The 14,290-nt window shown below is 36.2% G+C and overlaps 2 protein-coding genes across 2 annotated transcripts in view; both read left to right on the top strand.

The window, feature by feature from the left end:
- Nucleotides 1–14,290, top strand: part of LOC120352338 — a 382,353-nt gene that overhangs the window by 168,707 nt on the left and 199,356 nt on the right. The gene's annotated exons all lie outside the window — the stretch shown is intronic.
- Nucleotides 12,824–14,290, top strand: part of LOC111058662 (GTPase-activating Rap/Ran-GAP domain-like protein 3) — a 382,310-nt gene continuing 380,843 nt past the window's right edge. The window contains exon 1 of the mRNA XM_039432400.1: nucleotides 12,824–13,346. Coding sequence (XP_039288334.1) covers nucleotides 13,168–13,346 — 179 coding nt within the window. The 5' untranslated portion in view covers nucleotides 12,824–13,167. The remainder of the gene's footprint in view (nucleotides 13,347–14,290) is intronic.

Raw genomic sequence — 14,290 nt, 5'->3', positions numbered from 1 at the left:
TTATTTATTTATTTATTCATCTCACCTGTATTTATTCTCTCCTCATACTTTTATTTTTCCGCTATAGTTTTTCCTCTACTCGAAACTAGTAATTATTTACTTCACTAGTTTCATTTCCTTTTTACCCGTTCATCCATTTCCTCTCATCATCACCTCTCTAGTAGCTCTTCTCCTACTCCCCCATCATTCTCTTCCTAAGTTTTTCATCAACCACCATTAAACTCTACTCCTCCACCACCTTTAATTCAAAGCTTCTCTCTCTTCTTCGTCTCCTGCCTTATAATCTTTCTTATTATCCCCATTTATCTCTTTCTCCTTCATATTCACCTGTTCTGCACCTTTATTCAAAGAGGGTACCCCCCCTATTCACCACTCTTTTCATTAATTTCTCTTGTCTCCTAATTCTTCTACTCTCCCACATCCTCCACCAATTTGTACTGTCCAAAATAGTTTTTCCTCCTTCTCTTCGTTTCTCCTCTTTTTCGTTTCTCTTCCTCTTCGTTTCTCTTCCCACACTTACTCGTCTTCCTCTTCCTTCTCCTTCTATCACTACCTCTCCTTCTCCGCCACTTCTTTTTCTCAATCAAGCCACCAATAACCGGTTTTCCTATCTCTCTTCCTTTTCCATCCCCTACTGTCTCTCCACCTTATTCCTACAAATTCCTTCCTCTTCACATTATTCTCGCACCTCATAGAAAAATCTGATCTTTGCACCATACACCTCATCATTATCCTTGTCTTTCTTTCATCTCGTTCTTCCTTCGTCTTCTTCTACAGACATTCTCGTGCATCCCTATAATTCTACTCTCCTCTCTTCGTTCTCTCTTCATCACCATTCGTCTCCTCTCTTGAACTTCTATTGTGAACTTCTCATTTAACGACTTCCCACCCATCACCCACACCCGTAACACCTTTCCAACACCCCGAATTTCCTGTAAACTGCTCGTCTTGTTACGAGTTGCAGAAAAAATACATCGGACCCTTCAGCTTCTCATTCCAAACCCTAACATCGATCTGCCATTCTCTCACCGAAGCACCGTCATCGTTCTTCCTCTTACAACGTTTTTACTGCCTTCGATTGGTCCCTGAGATAACGATCTAGGTAAGATCTCCCACTCCTCTCCGTGTCCTTATCAATTGACCTCTACAGAAGCTCTTGTCACATAATTCCCACTCCAGCCTAGCACTAAAACGAATATTGTTCACTCGGGAGCTATTCCAGTTGAAATACACTGTTTATCATAAGAATTGATGGTTTTGAGCTCTAGGGAGAATTATACAGTTTTGGTGGACTGAATGCTGGAGGATTATTGTCAGCCGGGTCGGCTCAGATAAGTGAACATTAAAATACAGTGGGGTCACTTTGGAGCGACTCATGATCAGATATCTGTGTTTTGTTGAATATATCTCAAGTGAGATCATTATTTAGCTGAGCGGCGAAATGATCTATTTGGTTGAGAAGTAGTCCCAAGAAAAGAGTAGATTCAGGATCGTCTGTTTTCTTGAGCAAATAGTATTGTATTCAATGATTTGTAATATCATTTTTGTGTAACGGAATTTCTTTGGTAAGTGATGTCATTGAATAAAACTTGATCTGATTTGTATTGAAATGACAAGGAATAGCACTTCTTTCTTGGACCTGATGAGAAACAGAAGTGTTCGCATGAAGGTTTATATATTATCTTTTCACCTACAAAAGAGCTTTTACACCAATACTACTCTAGACCACATTGAAACAAATTGAATTTTTACATAAAGATCAAATTCAATTTGAAACTACTAAGCTAATAATGATGTGGATTTTTTATTGACAACAATTTTTACTACCAATCAGCAATTGTCCATAGTTGAAAAGCTCCATATTCATGATTTAAAATATCCATAATTAGAGATAAAGATGGAATTATAAATCTATTATCAGATCAATTATCAGAAAGAGCTCCTTGTACTCCTATTTTTATTTCATTTCAGACGCAACAAGTTTATGACGGTAAATGATGGCTAAAATCGTCCGAAACTAGCTGCGTCTAAAATGAAATAGAAAAGAACTAGTAGTTTATTGTAATTAATATTTCAAGTTGCCCTATCAAAATACTTGAATGTAATCATTACGAGATATATCGGCATAAGATTATTAAAGAAGTAATTAAATAATGAGCTATGGAATCAATGAATTTCTATTGAAACAACTGTTCGTATCATATTTCGTAGCAGTACTCAACTAAACATGAAATTGATATTTGTATTGTAATCTTCTTAATTATAATCATTCCAATTTCGATAGATGTCTCACTTCCTCAGAATCATTATACGGTCAAATACTAGTCAAATACTATACAATTATACTAGTCAAAAAGCCTAGAAAATGTTCACTGAAGTGAGAAAACTCGGACTTTTGCATTTTCATCATATCTCATGAAGCATATTATCGTTATCAAGTACGTAAGAATTAGCTATTTTGATGGATGTCTGAATTTTTAGGGTCCTATATCATACATCCTGAATCCAACACAAAGATAAGCGACGTTATTCTTGATTCCTTCTCTGTCGCTCAATTAGGCAAAAGCTCGGGTCAACACTCAAGTCACCTGGGAAAAAGAGAATAGAAAGCAGGACACAGTGGAGTGCCTAACGACAGCCATTTCATCCTCATCAAGGAGTTTGTGAGTCTCTTCTCGTGTAGAGCGGTGCGGTTTTCGAGTCATAAGGCCTCTCCCGGGGATTCAGGCCCGACGAGAAAGAATGAAAACAACTTTGCGATGGCTGAAGCGGCAAAGCTTCTCAGCACACATTTTGTCAAATCTTCTTGGTAAATACTGTGAACAGTCGACCACTTTTCACCTTTATCGAAGGGTGGCTGTAAATCGTCTTTGCTCGTGGTTAGTCAGTGTAGGTTAGGTTCGGCTCAATCTTTTCCTTTCAAGAAATCTGGGAATCTGAGTTTCGCGTTATCACGCACAGAGATTGTTTCAAACTCTGGTTGGCTGGTTGAAGACCTGACACCCTCATGATAATTGGTTGATTAGAATCAGTTGATCAGTTTCTCGACCAAAAAACAATTATCTGGAGTTATCACTAATTATAACTAAAATTATCACTATTGTTTGTGAAAGATGAATAAACAAAAATAATGTGATTTAAAGTAGGAAGCTTTGAGAATACATAAGATAAAATAAAATATTTATAATATTCAAATGAATACTATAATATCAGATTCAATGAATAGTATCTATTTGGCCTCCTGGCTTCATTTGATAATGAGTGCTTGATATTCTAAGAGTTGTTTGCACAGTCACAGCTTAAACTGAATGAAGCAGGTGGTGGCTTCAACTCAAAATTAACCAAATTATAACGTACAAGAGTTGATATGAATTCAATCCAGTTAAAAATTCAAATAATTTCACTATTGTACAGTGCACGTGTGCACGTGCTGCAATGAACTTTTATTGAAACTTGAAACCTGAAACCTAGCTCTAAAGATGCCAACACAACATGGAAAAACAATCGTCACTCACAGCCAGAAAGTGCATAATTTAATCGTCCAGGATCTAAGAATGGTGGGTCATATTTATCAGTATAAATGTGATGAGCGAATGTGAAATTTCGTAGTTCACTCATAACCAAAAATTCAAAAATGTAGACCCTACTATTTTTTAGTGGAGAAGCATGACTCAACAACACCTATAATCCATGATTCTAGGAGGTCAGTATATTTTATTCTCCAGTTGAAAATGTATGACTCAACATCAACATATTATCCATGTTTCTAGGATGTGATAAACCCTATCTCTGTGAAGATTTGTGGTTCACTCACACCCCAAAGTTCAAAAATTTGTGCAGAAACCCTTTGTCAGGCCAGGCCTCACCGTAAAACCCACCTGGCCTAGAACGTGACATAATTCACGTCTAGGCCAAGTTTGCAGTGCCCAGACCGAGTGAGTGCAAGCCATCCAAAAAAGGGCAGCAGCCCATCATCCTCACCATTTCGGGGGCGCAAACCTCTCCTTGACGGTGAACAAGCAGAGCGCATGCGCCAACGGGCGACGCGGAGCTTGGCTGACACAGTTGCACTTCTACTGGCATCGCGACGCCACGCTACCGACGTCTCACGCGCCTTCTCATCAGCTGATCGATGTGTAACGTGTTACTAAGTTTTCCTCGGTTATCGAAAAGTGAGGACTGTGGCAATGTTCAACTGTGAGAAGGTTTGAAATAAGGATTTTCCCATCCTTTCTTTATCCAAGTCATAGACTGATATATTTTCAACAAGAGATTTGAAAATACGGTAGGTTAAAATGGTTCCGATGCCTAATCAAGAGTAAGAACTAGAGGCAATTAGTTCGGGAACGTTTGAGTAAAAACTTTTCGATTGAAAAATTGTGTATCAATCAGAGAGAAATTTTCAAATGAATGATAATTAATGATTAAGTCCTAAAATTAGGTTCAAAATAGAGAATTTTCTATCAAGAGACTCCTTCCAATACTTCAATTTTATTTTAGAAATGTTTTTTAAAATAATTCAGGCTAATCATGGAGAATCTTAGTATCTTTTATATTTTCTAGAATTGAGATTGGTGCTATGGAATGATTATAAGCTCCCATTACTGTTGATCAGAAGATTATATCAAATCTATTCCAGCTAATTATGACCCAAAACTTCTAGTACTGCAGTAGAACAATTTATCGAATAGGTAGCCTACAGATGAGAATACAATTATGAGCGAGGTGGTTTTCTATTTCAACAACGAATATTTGATATCAATGATCACAAGTTGAAGATTAAAAAAATATTCAATGCATCATGGATTTTCCCAACTTCATAGCACTTTTGTTGCATTTCCAAGATATTCTAAAGTTGTATGATGTCAATTGATTGCATTATCCATTAGTCAAGTCCCAGTTGTAGAAAAATCAAACTACTTCAATAATTCAACTGATATTGACAATGGATGTGTTCGATCAACTTTAAGAGTTACAACTTTCTAATAACTTTCCACTGCCTTCAAAATTGCGTGAGTTTGAGCTTGCGTGAGTCTGAAAGTGCTATCCTGTTACATGAAACATGTTTGTTGATGAGTAGGGTTTTTGCTTGAGCCTCCTCATTGGCTCAGACGGATTTTTAAAAAATTGAGTCATGACATTTCTCTTTTGTCAATTGTCTGCTTATCACTGATTGTCTAGTCAGAATCGATTTATATAATTTTCTTCCCAATCGAAATTACTTAATGTGAACAGGATCTCTCATCCGTATTTGGGCTATCTCAAGATAGATTCTAGCTCTTGAGATGGCAATAAATTACATGTTAGATTTTCAAGACTTGTTTTTGATATTAGAACTTCAGTTACAAATTACAAATCATCAGTTGGCATTTTATATTCCATAATACCTGAAATAGTTCAATTTGATGAATCATGAGAGAATTATTTGAATCAGAATATTATTATTGTAGCACTGAAAGTCCATTGATCAAGCAATATCTAATGATCCACAATAATTATCAGATCTCTCATAATCAATATCCTCGAATTTCAAATAATTTATGCAGAAATATCCACATGCCAATCCATACAATGACCATTCAATGAGATCTCTGAATACTATCACAAAATGTTTGAATTTGAAGAAATCGATAAGAGATTGCGTAGATAATGGATTCCAATAATAGCTTTGTAGTGGTTTGGAATCCATGTAGAACTTTTGGACTTAACTCACCATGATCTTTTTCTCCATCACCCACACCCAAACCTGGTACTGTATTATAAATATTAAAGCTCATCACACTTAGAAAAAAAGAGTAGCTTAATGAAATTATCACTGAATTGAAAAGATGCTAACAGAATTGAATCGGAGTTTATTATATATTTCCAACTTCCAGCTGAATCTTTCCACTTATATGGTCCTTATTATTTTACTCATTATTTAGTGAATATATTATTATTCATTAGTATGATAATAATTTGGGTAATTTCTTATCATGATACTTATGATTGGATAGAATGACAAGAAATCGATTGAATTTTGATTGTTCAACTTCTCTCTATTGATTTCCTTGATTGTACGCCAAGCTTCCATCTCCTTTTCTTAATAAGCTCGTTTATTGTTCAATAATCATTGAGTATTGAGGAGTTTGGCAAATAGTCCGCGAGTATACTCGGTGTAACAACACCTAGTAACATTCTCCCTACATATTCATTTGCGTCTTGTCTATAGTCAAGTATATCTCCTCATAGTCAAGTGAACTTATTCATGCCGCTGAATAATTGAAGATCACACATAGACTTGCTGATTTGGAAAAAGTGAGCACAGAACTATCATATCACTATCATTATTCCTGGTAGTGCGGAGTGTGTATCCATTATCGCTATGTTCGATGGAAAATATTGATTCAAGCATGAGACATAGACCAGTATAGTCAAGTCTAGCCTCTTTTAGTTGAAGCTCTATGAAAGAGAACATAAATGTAAATAGTATCTGGTGAGACTTGATTGTCTGATAAAGAGGATATCCGCGGGTTTTTTTTAATTACTTTCCACATTCACGATTGTCATACTCATTGGTGCCTGAGAATTGAATAGGGTTCATTGTAGAAGCAACAGGTCGATGGCAGAGGTAGTGCTTGCCAACAGCCAGTGCATTGCATCTGGCTCCGTCCTTGATCTATGGAATGATCCTTGCCTGTGCTCACCTGTTGATTGGCTCCGGCCGCCTTTCTGCAAGAAGTGTCAGCATTCATGAAGTATTTCCCCCCATTCCAACCCACAACCTTTTCTTATCAGCTAACCAAACTGGTCAAAATTTCAGCCCAAAACTCAACAAACAATCCTACAAGATTGAAAGTTAAGTGGTGTATACAATCTTCGATAAACACTATTTAGTTTCATCATAACCATATAAAACTTTGATATCTGATTCACAGAATGTAGTGGTCGAACAGACATATGGGTTATAAACCACTACCTCTGTAAACAAAGCTGTAGTGTATTCGTGTGACGTCAGCACAGGTAGGGCTCATACATCAATAAAAACACTAGCTGGTTTTTATTGGTGTAGGAGCCCTACCTGTGCTGACGTCACCAGATTCACTATGGTATTGTTGTTCAGCTGACAAGTGATTACACAGATGTCTGGAGAAGGCAGTCTACTTCTGTATTTCTATAAGGTCTATAGTTTCCATCGAAGACCGAGATGTATGCATCTTCAAGGTCTTTGGTTTCAATATTTTGTTTTGCAGTCATGGTATTATTATGTGTGCCCATAAGTATCAATGGTCTCACATTCGAAAGAAGCTAATTTGATAGGTGATTAAGAATAATCAAATTAACTGAATAATGCTGAAGAAATTATGCTATGTTCGATGGAAAATATTGATTCAAGCATGAGACATAGACCAGTATAGTCAAGTCTAGCCTCTATTAGTTGAAGCTCTATGAAAGAGAACATAAATGTAAATAGTATCTGGTGAGACTTGATTGTCTGATAAAGAGGATATCCGCGGGTTTTTTTAATTACTTTCCACATTCACGATTGTCATACTCATTGGTGCCTGAGAATTGAATAGGGTTCATTGTAGAAGCAACAGGTCGATGGCAGAGGTAGTGCTTGCCAACAGCCAGTGCATTGCATCTGGCTCCGTCCTTGATCTATGGAATGATCCTTGCCTGTGCTCACCTGTTGATTGGCTCCGGCCGCCTTTCTGCAAGAAGTGTCAGCATTCATGAAGTATTTCCCCCCATTCCAACCCACAACCTTTTCTTATCAGCTAACCAAACTGGTCAGAATTTCAGCCCAAAACTCAACAAACAATCCTACAAGATTGAAAGTTAAGTGGTGTATACAATCTTCGATAAACACTATTTAGTTTCATCATAACCATATAAAACTTTGATATCTGATTCACAGAATGTAGTGGTCGAACAGACATATGGGTTATAAACCACTACCTCTGTAAACAAAGCTGTAGTGTATTCGTGTGACGTCAGCACAGGTAGGGCTCATACATCAATAAAAACACTAGCTGGTTTTTATTGGTGTAGGAGCCCTACCTGTGCTGACGTCACCAGATTCACTATGGTATTGTTGTTCAGCTGACAAGTGATTACACAGATGTCTGGAGAAGGCAGTCTACTTCTGTATTTCTATAAGGTCTATAGTTTCCATCGAAGACCGAGATGTATGCATCTTCAAGGTCTTTGGTTTCAATATTTTGTTTTGCAGTCATGGTATTATTATGTGTGCCCATAAGTATCAATGGTCTCACATTCGAAAGAAGCTAATTTGATAGGTGATTAAGAATAATCAAATTAACTGAATAATGCTGAAGAAATTATGATATTTTTGATTGTAAAAAATTAATTTTCATCAGATGGAGAGATTATCACGGAACTGGATGAAATATATCATATGGAATACAGATTCAAACGTGAACTGAGTTTGTTAACATGTAAAACATCAGGTACTTGTGGATGAAAATACTGCGTGAGGTATACTGTTTACAGAGCTACTAGTGGAATGCGTGTATTCGTGGCGCAAAGTCTGAGCAGAGGAAAACTCTTATGCTTATAAGATTGTATGGTATGGTCCCACATAGCTCAACAGTTACCAGTGCATCACCAATATACTCACTGTTGAAGAATGTATACATTTATTGGACACCTCTGTATCAATAGTAGATGCTCTATGATTTCAAAATTCTAAATTCATAATGATTCGAGAATCATTGATAGTTTATGACTGAGTAGAATTTTAGACTCATAAAAATATTATCAGGATCGTGATGCTTCTATTTTTGGGAGTGGGAATATTCAACATTGTGGGAGGAAAACATTCAAATTCACACACTATAATGATGTGGAATTCTCATACCACACGACTCCAAAACTACTCAGTTTATACATCGACTACAACACTCCACTTGCAAACAAGCCTCACACCATACAATCTTACGGCATACGGAATTCAGACCACATGTACACAATCTGAGACTGGCCGAACTCCAAAAACTATTCGAATTGAACTTAGTACATTGCATCGGATATATAATTTCCTTGAAAAGAATTGTGTCATGGTATTGAATCCCACTGCTATGCATATTTTTTCGTATCTTATTAATTTGGATATAAAATATCAAAAAAGGTGGATATCGAACAATTTTTTTTTTCAAGTATATTGATAGTAGTTTTTTAACTGTGAGCATACATCCGGTTTGACCATATGCTAATGTGAGTTCATACTGTTCATTAATCCACATATCAACGTCACTTGTTTAAACTGAATAAAAGCAAACTAGAAGAGAAGGAAGCCTTTAGATCAAGTTCGGTATCAAATTAATATCGGGGCACCGAGCTTCGCTCTGGAGTACAAAAGCATAGAAAGCATAAGAGCATAGTTCATATTAATTTATCCATTGAAAAACAGATCACAATTCTTTTAAATGATTGGAGAAGGACCTGATGCCATCAGGCACAGGCCAAAACTGTTTCTTCCCCGAATTTTTATGTATAGCCTACTCTATAAATACGATAGTACAAAATGTAGGTTATGTCCCATAAGATTTTGAATTCAAGTCCAATCTACAGTCCAAGTATTTGAAAACAGAGAAGTTCGAATTTCTGTATTTACACTAATCACTTAAAACTGTAAAATAATAATCAACTTTGAAAATGTTGATGTAGGTACTTCACTTTAAATAGAAAAATGCTTGAATAAAATCATATCGTTGGTCATGTCAACAAATATGTTGATCAAGATAAAGTCAATTATCTATAATTATCGCCAGATAATACTTCTCGTGAGATCAGCAGATTGATTGCAATAGTTCAACAGCTAAACATGATAATTCTGTCTACTCCCACACAGGCATCAGCATCTTCCATTATCGACAGACGACGGAATTATCAGCTCTTCCAAGGATGAATAATTATTATCCTTTTCATGTCCTCCCGTGAGTTTTCCCAGGAATGAGACCATGTGCACTCGAATTTTCATATCAAGAACCTCATAATAGGCCAATAGCCTAATGTCATATTATAGCCTCATTTTAACCCCATATTGCAAGTTTCATCAAAATCATTACAGTCGTTTTCGAGATCCGTTGGACATACATGGATACATAAATAAAATACATACAATACAGAAATTGCTCGCATGATATAATATGATTTGTAATAGTATCCTTATAATCTCAAATACTTGGATCATTAATATGTACTGAAGTTCTATGGTCTCTCATAGTGTTAGATTCATAGTGAAATAAAAATTGATGTTCAATTTTTAAAGTTATACTAGTCTCTGAGACTAGTTCTACTGACAAACAACATTAAAAATCGATAAACCGAATTCTCATACACAATAGTTTTAGAATCCTGTGTTAATATTAGATTATCAACCAAATGTTTAAACAACTAGCATATACTAGGAATCCAAACTACAATCATGTTAAAAATGAATTTTGGAAGTACCGTACGTGACCATACTACATGTTCTTACTCCATGTCTGTAATACTCACGCAATCAATAATTATGTTCAGTGCACTGATTGACTGTTCAAAGCCTGCGATTGATGAGTCAAAAAATCAATTATTCAGTGTAGTTGAATTATTTATGGGACCAAATTAAAGGCTTGCTACATGGGTGCTTCTCAGTTGTTACACGCTATCCTCTATCAATAATTGCCACATGGTATTTTCATGTCAATGGCGCAGTACATACATACAGTATTACCTGAAGATCTTTGATTTTGGGTATCAGTACACTCCTTGCTGTAGAGAGAGAACACAGAACTAGCTCTAAGACTGTCGAAATAAGATTTTTGTACAAAGAATAACAAAGGCCTAGTTTTTTCTAGTGGAGCCCATGATAGGTTGATAGCTTGCATCCAAATGAGAAATTACTGAAATTATTAATTCCATGACTCATTCACTAGCCACGTATTTCTTTGAATAATAATAATAATTATTGCATATTCCTGTTGTGTATTTACATTCATATGTAATCTGAACATGAGCTCCTAACTTCTGAGTCTCCTATAATGTTCTGACTTGTCCTCACCTTACCCGCTCCAATTAATGTGTGAAAGGTACTACTGCTAGACAAACATTATTAGTCTTTCTTCTCACCAGCGAGAGAGGAGCTGATTCATCAGATCAATTGATAAAGTGTTTTTAAATCTACGAACTAACAGTCTGTACCAATAACTAAGGTATCCTCAATTCTTTTCTCTGCCGATCATTTCAATGTAGTGCTTTCTTGTAGACATAGCAAACAATACGGAATAAAATAGATTATCTTACATTAATATCTAGAATAGCCATTATACTACACCAATTCCGACTTCAGTATTTCGGCGAAAACTCAGAAATTCGATTCTGTTCTATTTATTTGAGCAATAAAATTCTCTCTTGGAATAAAATTAGTCACGTTTATGGTACTTGAACATGAGAATAAGCCAGCCTCAAACTTTCATATGATGCTAGCTGGCTAATAAACTTGGCAGTGTCATGCTTAATGCTATGTATGTTCTACATACGATAATATAACTTCCATTGGAATCAATTCACATTAGTATGGACAAGTAAAGTTTTATTGATTGAAATGAGATGGCAAGAGGGATTTCATATTCCAAACAAAGCAGAAGTCGTTATGGATTCCTATAAAATTCTGGTTTCGAATACTTGATATAAATACTTGTTTTCGATGCTTGATCATCCAACCCACAATAACTGTTGGAACTAAACTTTTCTGTGAATTTATAGTTGAGACCACTGAAAATGGTAATGTAATTTGTCGTAAAAGCTGTTGGACATCAGGTACACTCATAAAGTGTTAATTCCTATTCATTCTCTCGGTTTGAATGAGCAAAGCTGTAATCATGAATGCTTTCCCGACTCTTTCGAAGGGATTAGTCGCACATGCAGCCGGAAAAACATGTGTTTTCCACCGTTTCCAGCCAGCAATGGTTTTTGTTTGCAATAGCACGGGATTAAAGTAAAATTGGGAGCGCTGTCCAATACATCTATCCAGGCTTTGACAGTGCGAGAAAGAGTGCTGTGTTTTGAGAATAGAAAATGAGATTCTCTGCAATGGACAAAATCCATTTGTAAATCATGCTCTATCTAGAGAGATAAGGCATGCGTGCGTTCTGTTCTCATGAAGTACTATTGTGGCAGTTCCATTCCCCATCACCACTGAGTTGATTTTCTGTCATCTGCTGTATATTTGAATATCAATCTCTATAAACAATCTTCTGATCAACATCCTGATCAAATACAATAATCAATACTCCACTGCAAATGGGAAAGTGGGAATCCTTTTGAATACATTCCAAGGTTCAACAAGAATATTATTGATATCTTGAATAATTATTTCTATCATGTAACATATTCAGTGTTACCTCTTATCTTCTTATTTACTCTTTGACTGTTTACTTATTGCCGTCTTTCAGTATTAGCCTACAGTACCACATTAAAGAGACCATATTTATATCTACAAACGCTACAATATGCAAGTATTACAGTACCACATTGAAGAGTCTATATTCATATCTACAAACACTATAATATGCCATCCACTTTTTCTTAGGGCCACTGGAATTATTGGAGCAAAATAAGAGTTTTCAAGTATCCTCCATTTTATCACAACACATCTAGCTTCAAGTCTCCAAGAGCCATTCTCAAGTGTGAATTGGAAGAGTTGAAACTAGTTGTGTCGTGATAGAATAAAGTGTACTTGATAATATTTATTGTTTCAACTATAATATGCTATCTTTATTGATATACATTCAACTCTTGATTCACATATTGAAAATGTGTCAATAAGAATCAGAAGTGTGATTCAATTCCATTCAACTTATGATTGGAAAAATTGTTGAATAAATAATTTGAAATTGTCTCCAAATAGCTGCTCAAAATGCACTCAATGATCATATATATGAGCTGAAAGTTCCAGTTCGATATTAATTCTGTCCCTTAGAAATAGGACGACTCATCAAAAATATTTCAAATCAAAATTAGCTTTATCATAGACGACCACGAGTTCAGAACTAGAGTAAGCGACAATCTGAGAGACTAGCACTTACGAACAGAAGTTGTGATCTGCAATTAGTGACAGTGAGTGACGGTCTAACATTGCGCGCAATGTGTCAGTGACAGTGACAGTGTTGTCCGTTGACAATGAGCTTTCCGCGTGAGAGGGCTGGCACGACGGGAGGTGGAGGCAGTCCCACCTTGACTCCGTCCCGACGGGGTCGCAGGGCTCAGCTGCCGTCTCAGACACGGACGGTCAAGTACGACTTGCGAAGCTCCAGCTTCGAGAGCTCCGGCAAAGTGCCTCCTGTTTTGCCTTGGACTGGGTGAGTTCATTCTTCAAATTGTTTTTTCCATTTTCCAATATTGATTAGGATTTGTTTGAATATTGCAGGAAAATAGATTGATAGATGACTTGACTCGATAGAATGGGAGGACTTGGGTGTCAATTATCATCAGGGACAGTGACAGAGTAAGGCACAACACAAGTGTATGTGGTAGGCCACTCGCAATACAATATTAAATTAATGATGATGATGATGATTGAATCAGTACCTACCCATTTTTGAAACAAATCATTTCAAATTCGGTAACTCATGAAATTCTGAGGATACATTCTTCACTGTATTGCTGATTAAATAAGGAAAATTTTCTCGAAATATCAATTTTTGATAAAGTTATTCAATTATTGTCAATGAATAACTGGAATTTAGCTATTCAGTCATTTTTTGAAAATGGAAAAGCTTCTTCTCCTCAAATTTACACCTGAAGGAGTTTTTTACTATCACCAGTAATAGCACCCAAATCGATTTTTAAAATATATCACCAGTAAATGTTAGTCAGCTGCACAGACTTTTGAGAACAGTTTGTAAATAATTACTCCATTGGATAAAATATTATTCAACAAAAATGATTCGTTTTTATGGAAGGTGGTGGGTTCTGAAGTTCTGATTCAATCATTATCATCAATATATCGTATTGCGGGTACATTAATGACACTACCCATTTAGCCTTCCTCGGTCACAGTCCCTGATGATTAACGACACCCAATTCCTCCCATTCTTAGCGTTCACCTATCCTAACAATGGATCGCTCAGTGGACTTTTTTTCCCGAATCGCTCATCGGAGAACGCTCATCGGACGACACCTTCAAAACCTATGTGTCAGTGATTGGTAACTCATGGAAAATTTTCACCAGTAATAGCACCCAAATCGATTTTTTAAATATATCACCAGTAAATGTTAGTCAGCTTTTACTCTTCGAATAAAA

This window comes from Nilaparvata lugens, chromosome 7, assembly GCF_014356525.2.
Source record: "Nilaparvata lugens isolate BPH chromosome 7, ASM1435652v1, whole genome shotgun sequence".
Taxonomy (NCBI): Eukaryota; Metazoa; Arthropoda; class Insecta; order Hemiptera; family Delphacidae; genus Nilaparvata; species Nilaparvata lugens.
This window is presented reverse-complemented; position numbering and strand designations above follow the sequence as displayed.